Source organism: Sphaeramia orbicularis, chromosome 14 (genome assembly GCF_902148855.1).
Source record: "Sphaeramia orbicularis chromosome 14, fSphaOr1.1, whole genome shotgun sequence".
NCBI classification, from domain to species: Eukaryota; Metazoa; Chordata; class Actinopteri; order Kurtiformes; family Apogonidae; genus Sphaeramia; species Sphaeramia orbicularis.
In genome coordinates this window covers 42,961,957-42,986,124 of record NC_043970.1, presented here as the reverse complement: position 1 = coordinate 42,986,124, position 24,168 = coordinate 42,961,957, and the positions used below count along the sequence as shown (strand labels likewise).

Here is a 24,168-nt window from a genome sequence, read left to right as displayed (position 1 = left end):
GGTATCTTCCATTCTTTTTGTGTTTTTTTTCCCCATTTGTTTTGTATCCTACTCCTCCTAGTTCAACTTTATAAAACAGTTGCTGTCCGTTCACAGGTCATGCAGTGTCGACAGTATGTGTGAAAACATACTGTTCATGATACACAGGACTCCAACACATTCCACTTAAAATGTCTAATTCCTTCTATCGTTAAAAGTGAGCAGCCATGCATGTCTAAACTGTACAACGGCATTCCTTTTGTTTTTACACACTGTGCAAAGCGCAGACTTCATATATTACTTTACAGATGAGTGCAGGAATCCTGAGCAAATAGTCAAAGGCTCAGAGTATTGAACTCACCCTAATCCACACAGGGGACTGTCTTTGTCCTCAGCTCCGTGAAATGAACCTGCACACTGTCTGTTCTGCTACAAACATTTAGCTGCCTGAGGAGTGTCTAAGGTGACTGAATATGAGTGACCGTTAAAGCAAAACTCTTCCAAACTGTGCAAAAACAGAAGCGGTTAAAACAAAGTAGAAACTGAGAACTGGATGAAATCAGCATAAGATCAGATGAGTGTGGGACCGATGCCGTGTGTTACTGTCGGTATGATTTTGTAAAGAAGTGTGAATATACAGGTGGTGCCGTGCTCACGTCGTCACACTTGGCGGTGCAGTCCCACGCCTTTCTCCTGTTAAACCGGGAGATTCTTCAGCTGCTCGAACGTGATGAAGAACTGAGCGGTGGGTTAAGGACAGTGTTCACTCTTCAGGTGACAGAGTTTAGAAAGGTAAAACTGTCAGGTGAAACAGTTCCACAACATTAGCAGGGTTCGGACACATGTTTCAAGGTCAAATTCAAGCACTTTTAAGGCTCATTTTAAAATTTTTCCAGCAAAGCACCTTATCACTGGTGTAAAATACATATCTACAGGAATACATATACCCATGATTATTTTTTTCACAATGATGTACATTATATTATAACACCAGCAAACTCATACTTCACACTGGGAAATTATATTAATAAGGATGATGAAAAAGCAATTCACTTTATGGAAACAAAATAAAATGTTCCTGACAGGGGACAGTGGGCCCTGTCCCTGCATAACAGAGTGGATTATGGGTAGGTGTTACATAGGGTTCCTACAGGTTTCTACAGGTAAATTTAAGGCTTTTTAAGACCTTTTTAAGATGACTTCTAACAGAATTTAAAACCCATTTCACAGCCTATTTAATGACTATACTGGCAAAAATTCATGACTCCTAGAATGTATGTATTGTAATGTATTTATTTACTCCAACTCCTTGATTCTCATTGTTCCCAGATGAACTAATGGCTGCAAGTGTGTTGGGCTGAATGTTCTGCGATCATTTCTGCAAAATTGTTAACACTTAGGGGTCCACAGTCACTGAATCACATGACATTTTCAACATGTCGGAGCGTTGGAAGTCAGTCACACAGACCACTGGGGAAAACTGCATTTAAAAGTGCAGACTTGAAACTCTCTCCCACTTTTAATTTGATGTTAATAGAGCAAATACAACATCAGATGTGACGTTTTGAAACCGGAGCAAACAAACACAGATAAAAGTATGAAAATGAGGTGGGGGTGGGGGGGGGCATTATATTTCCAACCATATCTTTGTCACTTTTTGTCCTTTTTCAAAATGAAAAAAAAATGGATAAATTGCATTAGCATTAACAGGTAAGGGTGAGAATGACCCCCACCTGAGCCAGATGCAGAACCCAGGAGGATGGGGGGGGGGGGGGGGGGGGGGGGGGGGGGGGGGGTGGGGTGTCTATGTAAAGATACGCTTTTATGTCAAATATTTGAGTCTAGTTTAAATTTATTACAATTTTGATTTTATATACCTAATAAGCATCTTTGTGTTATTTATGGAATAAATTCTATACATTTTTCAAATCAGATTTTATATTTTTGAGTGTTTTTTGTCCTTTTGTGTTGCTATAGTAGTTTAAAGTGAAAAAAATAATAGGCAGATGATAAAGATGAAGTTGTGCTGAAAAAAAGGTACCAAACATGGGTATAGTAAACATTTCTTCATATAGTATATAAAGGCAAAATCAAAAGTACTGAAAAATGGCCAAAATAGGCTCAGACCCCTAAGGGTTAATAACTGGTTCCTAATTTCAGTAGAAATTGTTGATTTGGAATAGGTGGAACGGAGTCGACTAACATTACTTTCTTTACAGCTTGGACATTTAACAGACACATTTAAACACCGCACAGCCAACAAGTTTATGACAACAGAAGTTAAGACCTACCATATCAAAAGTAATACCTTTTAAAGACTTTTTTAAGGTATTAAATGCAGATTTGTAGATTCAAGACTTTTAAGACTTTTTAAGACCCCGTGGGAACCCTGGTTACAACATGATACGACTATTAGTGTCTTCGAACATAAATCCACCTTCTAGTTTAGGTGATGTGATACCGCTACAGCTTATGGCAACGCTTATTAAACCTCAACCCTGCAGACAGCGGCTATAATCAGAACCTGACGCATTCAGTGGTGGTGCTGGTACTGAATGTCCGCCTGCCTGTAACTGTACACTTGGCAGCACACGGGTATTTTTTTGGTGTTGACTTTCATATGAAATCATTTTTTATTTCCCATAAACTTGTTCTGCAAATACAGCTTATGGCTGCATATAACTTTTTTCACAGTAATACTTTCCATCTCTGTAGAGGAAATATGTTTCTTTGTGTTGTCCTTATGTGGCATTGTCCTTCCCTGTTTTCTCTTCCTATAATTTCCTGTTAATTTGCAGAGATTTACTGGTTTGTTGTTTTGTACACAGCTCTGCTACAGTTGCACAGGTTTATTGGGGACATTTCCTTTCTCTATTTGCAAATAACCTGGAACATGCATCCAATTTTAGTTCAATAGTCACCAACTAATGTGAAATAAATAACTAAATAAAAATAATCTCATTAAAATGATTATCATGATTTAACCCATAAAGACCCAGAGCTACTTTTCAGTTCCCAAATGTTTTTTTTTTTTATCTATGTAACCTTTAAGTGATTTATCACCATTTATTATAATATTATCCCATGTATTTTGCATTTTTAAGAGTATATCAGGTATTTTCCTACATTTAATTCACCGATCATGTAGATGTTCATTTAACCTCAGATTAAAGTTGAAGGTTATTATATCAGAAACAGAAAAAAACAGAAGAAAAAGTTACTTTTTCCAGCAAAAATATTAATAACTGAATGTAAAAACAAGCATCTCCATCCACTGTCATTGATCCAACTCTATGGGTTTTACTGGTGAATCCATGTTGTAGAAGATGACGGCATTTCCATGGTAACTACAGAGCCTCAGAACACCCAAATGGGTGATATCTGATGACCATAAAAAGACGACAAACTGCATTTAACAAGGATTATTTCTACGTATTGATAGGATTAATTGAACAGCAGTTACGAAACATTTCAGATCAGTAGATGGTTTCGGTCACCAGTGTCTGTTTGGGTCTTTATGGGTTAAATATTACTACATGGCTTAAACTTCTTAAGATTTTTGAGATGTAAACATTCTGACATGCCTGCGTTAAACATCTTTTATGCTATTCTGAATGAACGCTCTGAACTTTGATTTATTTTATTTGACGTGTGGTGCAACTGTGAAGATGTCAAAGGATACGATAATGTTCCATGGACCGAGTCGCAGCCAGTTTGGCCAGAAGCCTTTATAGAGAGCGAAGAAGCCCTCGTTCTTCCACGTCTGCATGACTCCATCTAGCGTTCCTTTGTACATGGGGGTTCCCGACAGGACTCGCTGGTTCATCATACGAGTCCTCACCACATCGACGGGGTTAGAGGCCAGCGCTCCCGCCAGCCCACAGGTGAAACTGGATCTGCATATAAACATAGACACAGAACGGGGTTAAACAAACAAACAAACCAAAGCTGAAGGAGGATGATCTCTGGCTCAAAGTGGAAAGTAATTAAGCTTACATGAAATGTGTCAGAATGGTGTCTCCCATGACGCCAGAGCGAAGCAGGTGCTTCTTCGTTATGTCGTACACGGGAAGTTCAACGCCAACGACGATAGCTGCCCGCTGTGCTGTGGGTATGACGCCCTGAAGTGGAGGAAGCAAACAATCTGATTTTAAAACTAGAATTAACGTGTTTTAAAACTTTTTTTAAGTCCTTCTTTGACTGGCTGCTAGTCTTTACCCTATTAGGTACATAATGTCCCTACTAATGCAACAAAATTAAAAGTGACACTAGAGTTATATGATACGGATAAAACTAAAAAAAAAACACCAGGACTTATCAGGGCATATTGATAATCATCACAGTAAATGTCAAATCATTCTCTTTTTCCAGGTTACAGGGTGATGTTACAGTTGAAGTTGAAAAAACCATAGTTATTTGGGGTTTTCAACATTTTTTTTAGAAAGTTTGTTAAACAAGTATGCAGTAAAATGTTGCTGGGGGGGGGGGTCATGTAAGAAGGTGATGGTGTCCTCCCCTCCTCAGGCTCTGTGTGCTTGGCTCCACCCCCCAAAGCCATGTTAATTTAAATTAATATAAACGCTTATTGATATGAACTGATATAAATTATTAGAAACACTGAATTATTTAACCCATTTTTGCTGTTATTGTGGCTGCCAGTAACAAATAAGACTATTAGTATTAGTACTATATATTGTGTTGTTGTTATTATCATTATTATCACTATTATATTTATTTGCCCTCTAACTTTTTCTCCCCCCCCGCTACCTTTCTCACTTTCATTCACTCTGCCCCCTTCCCTTTAACCTATTGCCCCTAATTAATCCATATTATTTAGTTGCTCTTTAGCTTTATTTTCTTTTTCATTGTAACATGATGTTGTCGTTGCTGTTAGTCATTGTTTTTTGTTTGTCTGTTTGTTTACTTGCTTGATTTGTCTTTTGTTTATTTTTCTTTCCACTATGTCTCATTCACTGTATCACTATTTTAAAAAAAAGGACGCAGTAAAATTAAACTCCTAAAGATAATTTTTTGATAATCATAGTCACTAATCCCTGTTTGTGCTTGTTGATGCTGTTCTTGTTTCTATGCATTTTTGTTTTATCGTCTGTTAAAAAATGGGAAATCTGTCAAAAAGTATAAAAAAAAATAGATCATAGTCACTAAAAGTGATCACTACGTCGTAAAAAGTAAGCTTTTTTCCCCTCTTTTTTGTATTTTCTACACAAATCCTTTCATTTATTACCACTGATCAAATTTCAAAGACTAAACATTGAGCAAATTTTTGTGGTTATTAGCAGTTCTCAACAGTCATGCTATCATCACATCCAGAAAAAACAAATATAATACGTTCCACCATCTGTCTGACTCGGTAAGTGAGCTTCTATATTTGCCGGACATGACATTTTCTTTGCTCTGGGCGAGTGGACAAGCATTAATGTTGAGCCCTGCAGTTCTCCTTCACTCACCCTCCAGAGGCCTCTAGTCCCCTCTGTCTGGTAGATGTTGATGAAGTTGGACATCATGCTGCCTTGGAGCAGACTGCCCTGAGCCTGCATCCTGATCTGGAACCAAAGCCGGCACACGAACAGAAACTGTGATCAAACACTAGAAACCTCTGATTCAATGCAAGTGGTGGCATGTGACAAGAAAACCTGATGCCAAGAATAATTTTTCAGTTTTTTCTGTATTTGTAGATCATTCTTGACAATACATTTTTTAAAATTAATTTAAGAAAAAAAAAACCACAGGAAGACAAGGGAAAACTTTGGCTCAATAAGGAACATGTGGATACAGATTTAAGTGACCAACATGTATTATTTATTAACCCTTCGGGGTCCATGGTCACAGCCCCATGGCTGAATCACAGGATATATTCAACACGTCGTAGCATCGTAAGTCGGTAACGTAGACCACTGGGGATAATTGCATTTGAAAGTGCGGACTTGAAACACTCTCCCTCTTTTTATTTGATGTTGATAGAGCAAATACAACCAGAGATATGATGTTTTGAAATCGAAGCAAATAAACGTGAACAAAAGTATGAAAATGAGGTGGGGGGGCGTTATATTTCTGACCATATTGTTGTCATTTTTTGTCCTTTTTCAAAATGGAAAAAACTGGCCGGATCTGCGGATTCTAATCCACAGACTGCATTAGCATTACAGGTAAGGGTGAGGATGACCCCCACCTGAACCGGATGCCGAATTCAGGAGGACCGGGGGGATGGGGGTGAGAAAATGCCTATGTAAAGATCTGCTTTTATGTCAAATATTTGAGTATAGTTTTAATTTATTACAATTTTAATTTCGTATACCTAATATTTGGAACCAATATTCACTTTAAAAGTCTTTGAAAAGGTTCGTTAAGCATCTTTGTGTTATTTATGCAATAAATTCTATACATTTTTCGAATCAGATTTTATATTTTTGAGTGTTTTTTGTCCTTTTGTGTTGCTATAGTAGTTTAAAGTGAAAAAAATAATAGGCAGATGATAAAGATGAAGTTGTGCTGAAAAAAAGGTACCAAACATGGGTATAGTAAACATTTCTTTATATAGTAGACAAAGACAAAACCAAAAGTACTGAAAAAACGGCCAAAATAGGCTCAGACCCCTAAGGGTTAAGGAATCACCTTCAGGACATCCGTCGGATTGGCCAGAGAAGAGGACAGAACTCCAGACACGACACCACAGAAGACATTGAGCACCATGGTCTCATCTACAGAAAAGAATTACACATTGTTGATTAGTCGCCAAAAAGCACAAACAAAAGAAAACCCATTATGACTGGCCTGGTACACTCTACATAAATCTGTCTACAAGGAGGGAGTGTCTGTCCAATAAAATACTAAATGATTATGCATAGCCTTCACATTTAGACACTGTGTCATTTTCAGGACATTAGTAGATGTCAAACATTAACCTGTGTACATGAACAGATTCAAAAGGTCTCTGGATATTAAATAGAGCAAATACAATACTTTTTTTTTTTTTAAAATCAATAATCACTTTTTCTGCAAATCTGAATATGGCTGTGCTGAAAGTGACACATTTATAAATTGGGTTGTATAGACGAAAACTTCACTGGAAAAAATCAAAATCTTACAAAGTGTACTTTTCTCATTTCTAGTCAAAATATCTCATCACACTTAAAATAAGAAACAATCACCTAAAGAGTAACTTTTCAGTGAGATAAGAGCTTATTTTTATACAATAGATATGGAAAATCTTATTTCAAAAAATCTTACCAAGATAATTTTCACTTGGTCCATTGTCAGATTTTTTTTTTTGCCTAATTCAAGATTTTTTTTTTTTTTTGCTTAATTCAAGATTTTTTTTTTTCAAGCAAAAATCTGCCAATGGAACAAGTGAAAATTATCTTGGTAAGATTTCCTGAAATAAGATTTTCCAGATCTATTGTCTAATAATCAGTTCTTATATCTCACTGAAAAGTTACTCTTTAGGTAATTATGTCTTATTTTAAGTGTGATGAGATATTTTGACTAGAAATGAGAAAAATACACTTGGTAAGATTTGGATATTTTCCACTGTTCAGCCGATTATGTTTTTTTTATTTCTACCTTAAAAGAATCAAGATAAGGCAAGAAAGTCAGAGAAGAAACAGCACTAACTACATCAGACCTCATGTTATTTCTGTGGATGGAACTGCTCACTTTTGCTGTAACCTGCTCGGAGCTCCACGTGAATGGACTCAACCCAGAGACTGTAAATAAAGACCGCTGGATGAACAGCTCTGCAAAAGCGGAGCCAAAATATGTCCATTTCCCCCTGGCAGCTGGTTGGAGCATACAGTTACAGTACATACAGCAAGTTTTCAGAGCCTGTCCAGTTTTCCACATGTTGTTTGGTTTCGGACTCATCCTACAACAGATTCATTTGTTTCCTCCTCAATCTATATAAAATACTCCACAGTTTGTTAATTTATCGAAGACAAAAGACTGAAATATCCAATTCACCCATTTATTTGTACTTTAAACTTGTAGGTAAGTATTTTGAGAGTGTTTATTTTCACTTTTTAAGGGTCTGAATAGCTCTGCCACCTCTGAATCAGAGCTTGGATCTACTACAGCAAAATGTATCACATAAAAAAACTTAACAGCTCCACTAATGTGATAATTTAGTGTAACTTTACAGCTTGTGGACGTACCACCCACCTGATGCTCCGAGCAGATTTAGAGAATGATGTTTTGAAACTGTGGATAAAGACGACTAGTTCTGCGGTGACTTCAGAGAAACAGGAGCTACTGTTAGCGAGTTAGCCTGTTAGAAAGTATCGGTTCTCATTAGTAATAACCTGTGACGGTGTCTACGGTGGAACAAGGAGGAGGAGGAAGAGGAGGAGCAGGAGGAGGGAATACAATCATAACAGACTAAGTTCAGAACAATAGTTACAGTGATCGCTGATCAATCTGACCAACAGTTAGTCAGTCCGTCCTCGCGCCGAGAACGGGCGTTCGATCCGACCACAACCACAGGGCAAACCCAAGCCTGCATCAAAACAAGCGTTGAACAAACAAGGCACCATGGTGGCAGAGGTCATGCAGAGTAGAAAGGAAGGCATACAATCAGACAGAGACAGCACTGGACACGCTCACACGTCAAGAACCTGAAGCTGCCGGCTTATACTGAAAATGAGTCCACATCATCGCAAGACTCTCTGAGTTTAAATAAGGGTTCAGTGATGTTAAGCCTGAGATAATGAGGCTTGAGCAGCGTTTTTTTTAAAAGGTGCCCTGCCACACGTACTTCACTACTTTTGTGATCATGAAGTTCTACCATGGACTCTGTAACAAATGCCTTAGTTACAAAGTTTCTGTCCATTCTACCATGTTATAGAAAGTCTGCTGGAAGACTCAGCTCCATTTGTGCCAGTTCTCAAGAATATTCAACAATCTAATCTGCTTGACTCTGATTGGCTAACAGCTAGCCAATGACAGCCTGGCTTTTCAGCATCCTTTACCCTGCGCAACTAGTAGAGGAACTGGCGGAAACTGAAAGTGAAACTTGACATGCTTTGCTTGACATGACCCCGGGGGCTGTGGCGCCTTCTCTCACTGGGTCTGCTCCTTTCTGGTGGGTGGGGGTCCCAGTTGGCCCTCTCCCACTGGTTGGGATGTGGCGCTGTGTCGCTGGTGCCTGGTTGCTGGGGTCGGCGGCTGCCCCCTGGTGCGGATGGCTCCATAAGATAGTGCCTCCTCTTTTACTTTTACATTTTTGTTCTGGTCTACCCATGCTCAGTCAGTCTTTTTAAGTCTTTTTAAGTATGTGTGAGCTTGTGGGTTTGTATATGTGTGTGTGTGTGTGTGTGTGTGTGTGTGTGTGTGTGTGTGTGTGTGTGTGCGCGGGTGTGTGGGTGGGGGGCGGTACTGATTTTTAAACTGTTATGTAAAGCACTTTGTGCTACAGTCTTAATGTATGAAAAGTGCTATATAAATAAAGATTATTATTATATTATTATTATTATGCTTTGAATGTCCGACTCACAGCATCTATGCCTCTCTTTTACGGCAGACCTTACATGGAATTTTCACAAATTCTAACCTGTACCCCCCCCACGGCGCCCCAGCTTGCTGTATTTGAAAACTATCATGAGCTAGATGAATTCTGTGGGCGTGGTCTCACTCATGAATAGTAATGAGCTCAGGCAGTAATGCGTCACACTGACCAGCTTTTCTAATTGACCTGATTTCTCTGCTTATTTCTTTTCAGTGGTAATAGCAGACAGAAGAGGTAGAGGTTTATTCTCAAATTCACCTATGGACCTAACATATTTCAAAAAATACAAGTCAAAACGGTTTTGTGTGGCAGGGCACCTTTAAAGAAGATAATGTGTCAGCCTTAAAATGTTTCTGGTAAGACTTTTTCTTTTTTATCAAAGCTGTGTTTTCCTGTTGATCTGAAAAGGAAGAAAATCAGCAAAAATGTCCAACCATAAGACTGTAATTCCTGAAGAAATCCTCTTAATGAGTTTATTGGAAACAGATCATGTTTGGGATTTATTTCTCCTTTGGGACTGTTAAGTGTCCAAAATGAGGAGGAACCATTAATGCAATGAAACCTGTTACAGCGTTCAGACTGCTGGCAAATCAGATTTATTTGTCAAATTACATCTTTCAGACAGACCTTCAGAGATGTTGTAGGCCATCTGTGTATTCCAAATGAACATAATTGGATAAATAACATTACACACAGTTTTATGTGTGTGTCTTGTATTGACTGTAATGTAATTGAGTTTAATCTTAAATTTACATAACTCATCATTATGATTACAGTGATGATTATTATGCTGTTCTGGCACCCTACACAGTGCTTGTAGCGGTGGTGTAAACTTTATTGATGGTTATTGGTAAGTGAGCTAAACATTACAAAAAAGAAAACAAACCATGAACCCAACCTTTAGATTGAGGTCAGGGATTTGACACCGAGTTTGGGTCATATGATGCCTCTGCAGAATATGATGCTGCACCTCTAACTTAATATATTTCTCTATCGTATCATTATAAAAGCTATGTTATGTACACCACCTGTTTATTAAATATTAAAAAGATACAGAAGTATCGAGGGGGCGGGGATAGAAGAGGAGCGAAGAGCAAAAGTAAAAATGTGGAGATAAAAACAAGAAAAGACTGCCTCAGCGGGAAAAGGACAATGACACAGAAAAGGTGGATACAAAGAAAACAGAGGAAGAGATGGAGCGTGTGGTCTGAAACCATGTGGCACCGGCCGATCGCTGATAAACGTAGTGCAAATCCATCAGGCTGATAACTAAAGTGGTTCTATTTCTGCAGGGATGATGAGGAGATCATGTGATGACAGCACAGGAAGTCACTGTATAATTTTACTGAATAAATTGGAGTCACTCATTTCTATGGACTCTCCATGTGGGTGTACACGTACGACTTCCCTGCTGCAAAGTCAAATGCTGCGTCTCTTTTGCTCTGTGAATGTAACCTGCATTCTATCCCACTTTTCCCTCTGCATCTCTTCCTTCCTTCCTTCCTGGAAGCGGCGTCTCTCCTATTTAGTTTGCAAATTAATGCCAGCAGGTTAACTCACTCTCTTTGCCTGCAGGCAGATCAACACAGGCTGTCACGACTCATCCAGCATTTTTCTGCTGAGTGTTGTTTACCCATACATCCCCAAAGCCACAAAGACCTACTCCTTTACTGCAAAGCAAAGAAATGTATTCAAAAACAACTTGGTGGTAAAAAACCGTGTTATAGCACAAATATAATACTAAGACTGGGCCAGATTTTCTGTGCAGTCATTCTACATTATTTATCCCACCACTGGTAACAATGAGCCTGTTTACATTCACACTCATACTCCAATCATCATCTGATTTCTGGAGTTGTCAGATTATTCAAGTGATCATGTAAACAGGATAATCTGATATGCTTTATTAAATAACAGCAGTAAACTGATCATGAGAAATCGGATTAACGCACCTGGATTTCTCCCCAATACGCCGATGTCTTCCTGCATGTATACAGGCTAATCTGATTAATTTCATTCTTTTACGTCTGCGCATGTGTAAGCACAATTAAAATAGCAGAAAACACAAGTTATGTAGTAAAACGTGAGTGGAAGACAACAGGAAGTTTAAGTCTGCCATCACTACGTACGTACGTACTCTGAAAGAAATCTGATAATAGACTGGAGCGCCTAAACCGGGGTTAATCGATTGTTGCATTTCTTAAGTGCATGTAAATGTGTTAGATCTGATCATTACAATTATCCGATTGCTCCCAGTTATCAGACTTTTATTTTCATGCTAACAGGCTCAATGACAGCATGTCAAGTAGGATGCAATTAGTGCCACATTTACTGCATCAAACATTTAGAAGAAGGTATGCAATAGTTAACTTGTACTGAGTACTGTCACACAGAGTTGCTCAACATAGCAAAAAACTGACATTGGCATATTTTTTTTAAATATTGTAAAATGAATAAATACAGATCTTTGACAGATGATTTGAAAAATTATGTGAGAGAAACATTTGAGGATGACTACTGTTTTGTATATGAGTTCATCTGCATAAAGAGCATAAATAATTATTAAAAAGGCAGGAAAATAACTTTTTATGTGAGGGCTTTTTGGGAACGCACTATTGATTCTTGAAGGTTTTGGTTTGATTTGGCAAAATAATTCTATACCACTGATGTTGGTAGTCTTCTTGCGAAGTAAAGTTCCTAAGAGTTTCAGTCTCCTGTTCCTGGTTAATATTCAGGCTGTGATTGACGACTAGTATCCTGCTTCGGTTGATGTGATCTGATCAGAGCACGGTGCTTCACGCATGTAGAGTCTGCATCTCACTCACTGACAACACTGTTTAGACTAAATCATGTTCTATGAGACAAACATCTGTTGGTACATGAGAACTGTGCATTTTCCATTTGTACTGAACAACGAAAAAGCCAGAGCATGATATGATAGCGTATTGTGTGATGTGATTATTGTGCATGCGTACACTGCGAGGACAGTACTGAACTGCAGATATCATGCTGTTCTGCTGTCAACTCCTGTGATATTTAGTCTGATACTCCTAACGTGACAACCAAACCAACCTACATGCAAACGCAGCATCTCAGCATAAATAGAGAAAACAGTAAGGCTGTATTTTCCCATCCAACACTATGAGAAGGTGTTTTCAGTCCAAACAAATGGAGAAAATAAACTGATCTTGAGATATTACAAGAAGCTGAATGAAGTTTAAGAAGAGTCACAACAAATACAAGCTCACCTGTACGTCTATGTAGGAGACTTACCGCAAAAAATACAGTCTTCCTGACTAAAATGTTAAACTGTCAAACATATCATTGAAGTGCCTCATCATGAGGCTAAATGTGGTAAACATGAAGCCTACACATGTATGAAAATATGACTCATGTTGAGTCTCCACACGCATGTATAACATGTATGAAAATATTGGACTGCAGCATGCTCACTTGGACTGATATTACAGATAAGATCAAATGTGAAAGTGACATTCTCAAGCATATTGAATTATGAAGATTGCAGTATTCATGTGCTGACACTTCTTATCTCATGCACCACAAATGGGCCAAACAAAAAACATACAGTCCTCCTGTGATGTGTAATGTGATTTCAAAGGGAGAGCACTACACTTTGCTCTGAAAGCTTCATCAGTTCAAGGATGTGATGTAAATCTAAGTGATGGCTGACAGCCAGTCAAATGCAGCCAAATTCTCTACTAGGGCCAACACCATCTATTCAGAGCTCAGGTCAGAGCTGTTAACTAATGCACCCTTAACATAAAGTGAACCACACACAGTTTTGCTTATTGTGATTCTGGAAGAACAATCAGCTTTCCAGTTTGGGTTCAGGTTGTTTTAATGGAACATTCCTTTGCAGGAGACGGTACCAGCCTTTAGGTAGTCACGGTCATGATGCACAGGTAAATCTAGTTCACTGAAAACTTTGGCTGAGCTGGAGCCGACGTCTGCTGAAGTTACATGTTGGAGTTGAAACGCTTTCATGATTTTAGCTGCCTTCTGCGAGACAAACTGAGTGAAGGCAGTGAATTAAAAACCACAGATCCTCTCCTGGATGCAGGCTGTCAGCTTCCACACAACTGATAAAAGAGGTTAGAGAAAGACAGAGTTTTAGGAGAAGAAAAAGCTGATGCTCACCTTCTGGGCGACTGACAAACAGCCTCTTCAGAGAGTTGTAGGTTCCTATCTTGATTGTCCCATACGATGCTTGTCTCAACAGAGCTGGAGAAATCCTGAGAAAAGAGGCCAAACACATCTTTACCTTTAAACCTGATGCTAAAGTGAGGCAGGAACTCAATACAACAACTTTCAGTGTTTTAATGTGGCTTTCTAGTCAGTTGACCTTACACTTCGCAAAACCTTCTAAAACTTAAACAATCTTTAGTGCAATTCAGATATGGGTGTATAGTCAGTTAATTTCAATATCAAAATGTGACAATGCCACACAAGTAAAAGTTCTGTATTACCAAAACTCCTTTCAGTAAAAGGATGTAAATGTAGCTACTAGGTGAAAAATCAAAGTGTGATTAAATAGTATTATGGCCTTGGTGAGTGTTTCACTATAATATTCAATGTTTTTGAATCATTTTACTGTTCTGCTCATGTGTATGTTGCATTTTACGCTGCAGATCTTTAAAGATAAGGTCAATTTAACAGCTTTATAAACTGCTGGGTAATTTAATCTACAGCAATGCATCATACTCTATAAGACCACCATATGTTTGTAGTGCTGCTTGTTATGTGAGGACCACATATCGTCAAAGTCAGCATTTAATTAGCTCAGTAAAACAGCACGGCAGAGGGAACACTAGAAGACTTGTAGAGGATGTAGAGGATTTGAAATATAAAGCTACAAGAAAATGGAAAAAACACAATACAGTACAAGACCCTCAAATTTCTACTTCTATAATATCTTGTAAAATACAGGCTCACATGCTGAACACATTTACAGCGATTCCCACACGTAGACGTTACTTAGGCCAGCTGCGTAGGTATGCTAACAGCCGCCAAAGTATATTTAGAGAGTAATTTTAATGTGTTTATCTCAGCCAAGGTGGTACCTAAGCTATAGTCTAATTATAAACTGAAAATATTATGACCAGCAGTGACACACTTACAGAACAGAAATAGAGACACAACTTGCGTCTCTCTCCAGACAGCTTTTAATTCACTCTAATCAAACAGGTTCCATCTTCAGAGAGCCTCTGCACTCCCTCAGGTTAAAGTTAAATAACAAAGTCTGGCATAATAAACTGGAGGGTAAAGATGAGGGCTGCCACCTGCAACTCATGAGTAGGAGTGTGTATTGGCAAGAATCTGGCGATATGATACAAATCACAATACTAGGATCATGATAAAATATATCATGATACTGGTAAAAAGGCAATTTTTTGTTTGTTTCTTTTTTTAAACGATTATTTCCTTGAAGAATTGAATGACACTCAAAATATGCACAAATACTAAACACATTTTTATTTGATCACAACAGGATCTGATGCTATATCACAAAATGTTCCTATGTTAAAACTTAAATTATGTTTTACAGACATTACAGTTTAAGATCCTGTTCAAATGTTCATATTCTATTCGTTCAGAACTAACATCATAACATTATTTTTGTACAGTCCCAACAAAGGAACTAACATCTGCCTCTCTCAGACAGTAAAAAGTGCTTTTAGGATGCTTCAAATAACCGTTATTTAGTAAAATAGCGTTAATTAATAATAAATAAAATATACACAATAAAGAAAAACAAAAAACAAAAATGAACCTCCGCTATTTTTGCATTTGAATAAATACCTAAAAATATCGAAACAGTACTTTTTAATATCGATACAGTATCGTAAAATGAAATATCGCGAAATATTACAGAAATGACATTTTACTAACACCCCTACTCATGAGTCAATGATTCTATTCATTTGTTGGCTTTGATTTTCATTGACTTTGATGTCTTTTATTGATCAGTGAGTATTAAAATAAAAAAAATAAATAAATAAATAAATAGTAACAAAAAACAATCAAAAAATAGGGTAACACAAAGTAGTTAAAGAGGTATGGATAAAGGAATGAGAACATGCATCAGAGGGAAGCTGAAGCCTTTTCAGTAAAGGTCAACCACATACAACTTTTCAGTTACTGGTGAAGAAGTCAGGGTTGAACTGTAGACTTAATGAGCATCCACCAAAGACAGTGTCTTTTCCACTCAAATGCTTATCGACACCAAAGCACCACAATCCATGGATCTCAATGAACTGATAAGTAAAAGGCCAAGATGTGGCTGATGAGAAGAGCCTTTAGTATTTCATACCCAACCATTATTAATTTTTTAAATGATCAAATATATTGACTATGCTTATGGTAGAAATCTTCACTGAAAAACATGTCAGTGGATTTCCTGGGTGAGTGGGAAACTGAGGACTCTCAGGATCTGTACCCCAAACAAGGTTTGAATAGTTTGGGATTTTTTATTATAGTTTAGTTTTATTTAGTTTTGACTGTTTTTCCTCTAATTCAGTTAGTTTTAATTAGTTTTTTGAGCAGGTTTGCTAGTTTTTGTTAGTTTCCATATTTTTCTATATGCTTAGTTTTAGTTTTTTCATATCTTTTTATCGTTGTATTCAAAGACATCCCATACAGGACTCTGCTGCTTTCTCCCAACTTTTTTTTTTCCACTTAAGTTTTTATTGAAATTTTATAAATACATAATCAACAAAAACAACAAAAAGCGAACGAAAACAAACCTTGCTTGGGTACGCTACATGACCTTACATTCACATTATTCAGTCCTTCCACCATTCTGGGATCTGTAATCAGTCCATTTATCCCATTTTTTGTCCTTTTGTGCTTCTTGTAGTCACAAATTGTGTGTTATTTTTTCTATTGTATAAATTCCTTAAATAATTGTGATCCACTGGTCCTTTGTTGGTGGTTCTGTTTTCCCCAGTTCCTTGTAATAGTGTTTTTGCAAGCCATTAGCTTTCTCCCAACATTAGTCTCCAAGTTACAGGTAGAGTGGGGACGAGAAGCCGACTCTAAACGACAAGTGATGACAAGTGACGGACTGTGAAGTGCCGTATGGTGCTGCCAGGCAAAATTGCTTGAGCGGAATAAATCGATTTCATATCAATCCAACACTGAGAAAGTGTGAGTTTTCGTTAATGATAATACCCTTGACCCCAACCAGCCACAAATAAAATGTGATTCTGTGGGAAACACTGATTTGTTTTTAGCACTCTGTATATTGACGTATCTGCAAGTATGAACCTATTCTTAAAAACCTGTCATTTGATGAATAAGCTTGACACCAGGTGTCTGTTATTCATCTTCAGAAGGTACGGCTGAATCTTAATCAGAACTGCAGAGATAAAACATTCCAATCACACCCACAGCTATCAAAGTCGAAAAAAAGGCTGTTGCGTCTCGTATCAAAATAGAAAAAATTCCCTGTCCCACTGGGTTGCTTTTAAAAGTACGGTTGAATTAGAAGCACTGTGTGGTTCTCAGCACATGTTTCTATCAGCAGGGAGCAAGAAACGAGCAGGAAAAGACAATCAGAAACCCCTATGTGGGTGAAACACTGCTGTCACAGTGTACCGAGCTCCACTGAAAACCTCTCAGACCTTTCAAGATGTGAGCAAGAGATTCAAAAGTACATCCTATTGCTAGATGTCTTATGATGTTCTACAAGGTTTTTCCTTTAAATCCACATTAGAAGATCGTATTAAAATGAAAAAAAGAGAGCAGGACTTTAGTAGAAGGAAGGACTCTATGTCAGCAGATATACTCTTAACCATTAAAACACATCAAGCACTGTTCCACAAAAAAAGGATAATGTGTGTTGTACTGGTTCAATTACTTTACACTTATTTAAATGTAACATTACCTCAATGCAAACGTTTATTGTCAAAGATATTCTCACCTCCTATAAAATGTAGGTGAATTACAACCAAAGTGTAACATGGGTTCTACCCAAAGGACCAATAAAGTTCTATCTAATCTAATCTACTCTAATCGAATCTACTGTAATTGAATCTACTCCATTCAAATCTACTCTACTCGAATCTACTCTACTCGAATCTACTCAAATCAAATCTACTCTAAGTTTTTCTCTTGTTTTCTTTAGTTTCTGGAGGCCACTGCTGTATATAATGTTTTTTTGTTCTTGGTGGTGGTGGTGTTTGACTGCAAACTCTTTATTTTTGCATCATTCCAGACAGATGCCACTATCATACTTTGACAATATCTTGAAAAAGCCTGAACCAAGTCTCTCTTCTCTTTGATTAAACACTGGCTCACTTCTTCTTACTTATAAATACATCTGTGACAGCAGAAGTGCTTCCTGTTAATTACCTTTACTGGCAGTTTGCCGAGATCTACTCTGCCTCACCACTGGAAACATTTTTACACGTCTTCAGATAAAACAACTAACACTGTATTTAATCTCAGACAGTTACATACCCGGAGTACAGCGCTCGTATGCCCTCCTCCTTGCCGATCCTGAAGAGAGCGTGGAACATTCCTCTGTAGCGTACCTCTGTGTACTGAGACTGACCTTGGACCTGCAGCCTGGTTTTGGTCAGATCGATGGGAAACGTCCCTGAGGGTTACAAAAAAGAAATTAATAAAGAAAAGAAAATACTGATCAGTAAGTCAAGGAATCTTAGCTCTTTCAGGCAAAGAGTATTACTATTTCATTACAGTAGTAATTAATAATAACAATAATAATAATAATAATGATATTTATTTTACAATTAAACCATGACCACTTTCTGTAAAGGCTGTACATATTTTTTTACTTTCAAAACTGTTTACTCATCTATTATGTTTCTTAAGGAATTCATTTATGTTTTAGCTTACAAAAACATGTCAAATGTTTGTTTCAAAAACTTCAAATAATGAGCTGGTCATTATTGCAAACTACCACAACCATGATGTACATTATCTTGTCATATATAATTTGTATAATTTACATCTTAATGACAGTACTACCACCAGTGAAATTCTCCTATGATGAAAAAGACTCATGAAACCCTTCCTCCAGTTGTATAACAACAAAAAAACGGAATAAAATGGCCTTATCCTCATCTACGTCAGACAAGGTCATAGCCATGGAATCAACATTGGAAGTGACTAAAACCAACTTGAGTGTCTGATTGGCCTCTTGAAAATTCATTTCCTTCCATTCCACATTTAAAAATTCAATAAAACATGGGATATTTCTGTCTTAATTCTGAACGCATCTGAATTACTTGAGAGAACTTCAGTAAGTAGAGAGGTGACCCTGCCATGATGTTCAGAAATTAAGAAACAGAGACACATTGTTAGAAGAATGAGAGTTAGTATAAAACAGAAGTATAACTACTACAGGCATCAATCTTTGTACTGGAACTAATATTTTATTACTATAAACAGATTTTTTCTTCTTTACTGAAACTGCTTCCACTTTAAATATTCATAAGAACATTTTTGAATAGGGATCACTATTAAGATTCACTTAGATATGACTCTACATGTAAGTTTGGAAAATGAGGCTGACTTCTTCAAGGTGGTGGGAAATGACATCAGGGTCATCTATATTTTATTTAGTATATTGGTTTGGACCAAGAGGAGAGAGCTACAGAGGGAAGGTAGGTGTTTTCAGTTTCAGCTCATGAAGATTCTATAAAGTTAACAAAAATTCCCTTCTTACTTTACAAAGGACTTACTATGCCCCCAGAAAACCACAACCCAGTAGTAGGGACAATGTTAGACAATTTTATTATTATTTATTACTAGTACTTATGATGTAAATTTGCTGATGACAGTGGTGTGTGTGCAATCTGTTACTGCATGACCCTTTGTAGTGTTTTTTAATATTACAGCTTTAGAAATTATTATGAGATCTCTTGGGTTTTTATATATAAATTCCATACATCAGCCCTTCAACTTGACCTTTTCAGTTTCTGTTCATGGAATATAAATAACTCCCAGATTACTTTTCACCATCAGATGTTCTTAAAGCAGCATATGACTTTCAGCACAAATTTTTTTCAAATTTGTAAAATCCTAGTGATAGCCTAATTATCACTAAAGCATTAGTCTTTCTGTGCTTATGCACCTGAATCACTTCCGTCACAGTGAACAACTTCGTAGATGACTCCATCATAAACACAGTATGCTTGTTTACATAACAAACCCAAACATCACTCGGACCTTTTTGGAAATTTTGTCGCAAAGTGTACTGTGGGAAGTGACAGCAGTTTTTCACAGATTCGGCAAGAAAATGAGTCAGATCGCTGGACTGTGTTTGTGTAGGAGTCACCTTCGAAGTTGTTCACCGTGAGTGAAGTGATTCAGGTGGATAAGCTCGGAAAGACGAATGGATTAGTGATAATTAGAATATCATTTGGGTTTTACGCATTTGAAAAAAAAAAAATTGCGATGAAAGTGACACGCTGCTTTAAATTATATATTACTTGTTAAATATAATATATGTTTTACGTCGTGTTTAATTTAAATCTGTCTAATTTCTTTGCTAAATGTAAAAAGCAAACATTTCATGCGTCTATTGTACTTTTGACTCACATTTGCAGACAATGAAATTCCTGACAACTTTACAGGTCAGCTTCACAGGTTTATGAAAAATGTTCAACTTTCCAAAGCTGAATGTTATAATTATACTGCCTTGATATCAAATTACATCCAGATTTAAAAGCAGGTGTGAGTGTACAGTAACATTACTTAGATTAATTAAATCAGAGCTAAATTATCCTTGAGTGGCTAATGATTATTTAAGAATCGATTTTAGATTTGTCAAACCTCGATTTTGTTAGATAATCAAATCTAAACCATATTAAAAGGAGGTACATAAAAACGCTTTAATATAAATCCGGACTGGCTTATCTTAACACGTGAATTTAAATATTACTTGAAAGTAATCCGTTTTCCTATGGCATTACAGTGTTGTATCTTCACAGTAAACATGCATTTGCATGTTGCAATGCAGTACGTACCGAATTCTGCGACAATCGAGGCCATCCCTCCGTAGATGAACGGCTTCCAGTTCAGGCTGGCCATCTCCGAACCGGCGGCCGAGGCTGCCTCCACCTGCTGCAGCCCCGCTAAAAACAACAACAGCCCGCCCACACATAAGTCAACACAGTGCTGTAACTTCAGACAATACAACATTTCGACAAACATTGACACCAAAATGATGCTACAGATCAACGAGGCTCCTCAGCATCAGCATCCCAGCGTACTGCGCCGGAAAGAGACGCCCCCTGTGTCAAACACAGACGAGAGAGCCATCATTTTTGTTATGAGCTTATCATTGGTCGTGCGCTATGTCAATCATTTTGTAAGCCATGCAATTGGCTAATGTACCGCGGAGGAGGGCAAACCGTAATGACAGTTGGTTCACTAATATTAACAGAATTTTATGAAGTTATTTATTAACACTATGTATTTAACACACAGTTTCGTTAACATATTTAAGTAGTCGAACTTATTATCATGCACATTACTTAGCAACAAAATGAAAATAATTTCTCGTAAAGTAAAAACCTTAGATGACCGTCCCACCTGTTTCAGACGGTTAGCTCGTAGCAGATGTCTCCTGCTAAGGCTAACAGCAAGTCAGCTAACGCTGCTGAAAATAACTAGCATGCTGGTTACCGGTAAGCAACATGTTAAGGTCAGAAACAGTAGACGGGTCACTTACCTGGAGGTTCAATTAAAACCACGACCTAGTATTTAACTGAAGTTCCATAACTCAAAGCAAATAGACGGTGCGACTTCAGAAAACTTCTCCGCAGCTGTTAGCTTCTCAATTCAGCTAACGTCAATTCCCCGAGAAACGACAGGAACGGGATATCCGTTTGTCCTTTCAACATAAAACACCATTGTTTACAAACCTCCTGACCCTGGATCAGTTCCTTTGACCAGGACTGAACAGCATTTAAATGCTTTATCCCAGGTCCACGTACTGAGACAGTGATACTTTTGATTCTGAAGGAAATATGGACCATAAATACTTAAAGTTTCACATATTCACAAAAAATATACATTAAAATCAATAAATAAAATGAAAACAGAAAATCAGTTTTAAAAAAGGATGAAATGATTAACAAAATATACCAAACTGAGCCAAATCATCAATAAAATGGGCAGAAGATAACAAAAAATATGAACTATATATGTATAAATGAATACAATAATGAAAATTAGCATAACACTGAAAAAATTGATAAAAACTTAAAAAAAATTAATCAAATTTTAATGACACATCAATACAAAAGTTATCTCCTGACACTTTACATTTAGTGCTGGTAAATTATGATCAATGATAACAGAAAATGACCAAAAAAATTAGCAAAATTAAAAAAAAAAAAAAAAGAAAAGACCATTAAAAAATAAAAAAAAATGAGCAGAGCTGATCAAACGTAATCAGTTTAATGAACAAAAATGAACAAAGTAATCAACCAAACAATTTTTTTGTTTGGTACTGATGAAATTTCAAGGAAATCTTCAGAGTATTTAATCTTTGGGAAACAAATTCAAGCCTTGGGAATCTTTAATCCCAAGAGATTAAAAACAGCCTAGAAGTCTTAAAATAAATTTGAAATTGGGTGGAAGAACAGAACAACAGGGACATATTTTACGTTATATAACAAGACTACTTGTCAGTTGAAAAGGAAAAGGAAAAAATGTGTCTCAATGCTGTCAAAGTGATTTCACAATTTAATGCTGTCTGACATCCACTTTTAAATATGATGAACCTTTCACCTGTTTGTAAAAATAAGAATAAAAGTAGACATTTATTTGTTTGTTTGTTTGTTTTATCTTTTATTTATTTATTTATTTATTTACCACATTTGGACCACATTAGACCAGGATCAGATCTAAAAGTTGTACACTCAGACTGGGCAAATCTGGACTAAATCATCCCACAGTAGTTTAAGACTCTTTAAACATAGCCTAGAAAGACTCAGAGTAAAATTCACCGTAGTTATTATTAGTAATTGTTAACTCACATAAAGAGGCTTTTTATTTACTCTGAACCAGATTCTGAAACAAAGCAATAATTTTTGAACAGCAGTAAACATGAAATAAACCTTTTGTTTGAGAGATAGTAAGAAAAAAACATGACACGTCTGTTTTTTAAGAAAATTGATTTTATTTTACTGTCTGTTTACATTATGTTAGAGCAGCATCAGAAATAAATGAGAAGACCTGAAAAAAACAAGACTTTTAGTAAAATTCAATCACTTCACAGTCAATTACACTCAATCCAACACGAATCAACAGCCACAGGATTTTTATTTTTTTTACTTTTAATTAGCAGATGTAATGACTAAGATCCCATTTCCACATCAGAAGATTTCTTTTAGTGCTGCCATGGAACATTGTTGGCTGTTAACATTCACACAAAAGCATTCAGACACTCTGAGCTAAAAATATTCTCAGTGCAGCAGAAGCACAGATAACCTCGGTGTAAATAAGCCTTTCATTCACTTCACATTTCTCACTTTTACAAACATGACAGCAAATTCAAACCAGCTGCTTTGAAACCATGCATACAGTCTCTTCCTAAATCCTGGACAATTATTCAAAGAAACCCTGCACACCACTGGAAATACAGGTATTGTTGCACTGTTGGTGTCTACATCCTACTGGTTTTCAGAAAACTTTTATTATATACAGTGGTGGAAAAAATTATTAGACCATCAACAGTCAACAAAAACAATGGTTATGCAGTCAAGTACTAACTCCTGTGTGTATCATGTGACTAAAACAGGAAGAAAAGACAACATGGAATGCCTAAAAGCACTGTTTTTGTCAGTACAATGCTATTGCTATTGATGTAAGAACTGAAGTGATTTTGGTTATTATCAAGAAAACATGGAAAATGGCTAGATATCAGCTCTGAAATTGAACTACTATGAGCTATTTTTGTTGTTATCATTATATTTGCCCAAACAAACGTACCTTTAGTTGGACCAGGCATTAAAATGAACAAGAAACTGAAGAAAACAAAGGTGGTCTAATTATTCTTTCCCCGACTGTATATTGCATAGTATCGACTTATTACGGAGCCTCAAAATTTAAGTATAAGAGTAACTAAACCCCAAACCACTTTTCTCATCTGAAAACTGAAATATACGGGCATGTAGAAGGGCTGTCAATAGATTCAGATTGACATGCTGTACAGAATGCACAGTCACTGTCAAGAACAATGGCTTTTTCTCAAAATTGGTCAATAACCAACACACTTAGAACAATTTACATCTAAGGTAACATCAGGATAGTTATTTGGTACCTTACATTTATGTTAGTAATTTATAGTTTATCCATAATAGCATCCAGAATATTTAACAAATGCATATATTTGCCTACATATGACCATGTAGTTCATGTGGACCCATTAATGTTTAGTGCGTTAGTAATAGTTAGTCTTGTCAAACTAAGTTGTTCTGTTGTATAATTTTTTAATATTCAGACTTTCAGAATTTTTAAGCTGAACATTTTACATGATGATGCCTCTTTGTAATTTGTGAACAATTACAATTAATAATTGGGAGCTTGTCTAAAACCCTGTTAGGTCCATCTTTTGTAAGTTTAATGACTGACATTGTGACTGTTGTTGCCAGACAAGAGAAGCCATATTGATC

General features: G+C 36.8%; 1 protein-coding gene across 4 annotated transcripts; it reads right to left on the bottom strand.

The window, feature by feature from the left end:
* slc25a14 (solute carrier family 25 member 14) lies at nucleotides 1-21,357 on the bottom strand. Of its 4 annotated transcripts, none has more exons than XM_030154752.1 (9): nucleotides 21,080-21,357; nucleotides 20,512-20,778; nucleotides 17,978-18,116; nucleotides 13,655-13,749; nucleotides 6,613-6,698; nucleotides 5,448-5,543; nucleotides 3,976-4,100; nucleotides 3,662-3,875; nucleotides 1-717 (listed from the first exon to the last, which is right to left on the bottom strand). In XM_030154752.1, the coding sequence occupies exons 2-9, from the start codon at nucleotides 20,696-20,698 to the stop codon at nucleotides 676-678; spliced, it is 984 nt and encodes a 327-aa protein (XP_030010612.1). In that variant the 5' UTR covers nucleotides 20,699-20,778; nucleotides 21,080-21,357; the 3' UTR covers nucleotides 1-675. The 4 variants fall into 4 exon arrangements, with proteins under 4 accessions (XP_030010612.1, XP_030010613.1, XP_030010614.1 ...); XM_030154753.1 differs by having other exon boundaries at nucleotides 21,219-21,357; XM_030154754.1 differs by having other exon boundaries at nucleotides 20,512-20,619; nucleotides 21,219-21,357.
* Between the last annotated feature and the right edge of the window lie 2,811 nt (nucleotides 21,358-24,168).

What these genes read in the sequence shown, in the direction of transcription:
- slc25a14 (XM_030154751.1), bottom strand. Translation starts at nt 20,698, where the DNA reads ATGTTTGTCGAAATGTTGTATTGTCTGAAGTTACAGCACTGTGTTGAC. An exon ending in CTCGATTGTCGCAGAATTCG is followed by an intron (nt 18,117 to 20,511) that starts GTACGTACTGCA and finishes TGTAACCCTCAG; the next exon opens with GGACGTTTCCCATCGATCTG. An exon ending in ATCCGACGGATGTCCTGAAG is followed by an intron (nt 5,544 to 6,612) that starts GTGATTCCTTAA and finishes CTTTGGTTCCAG; the next exon opens with ATCAGGATGCAGGCTCAGGG.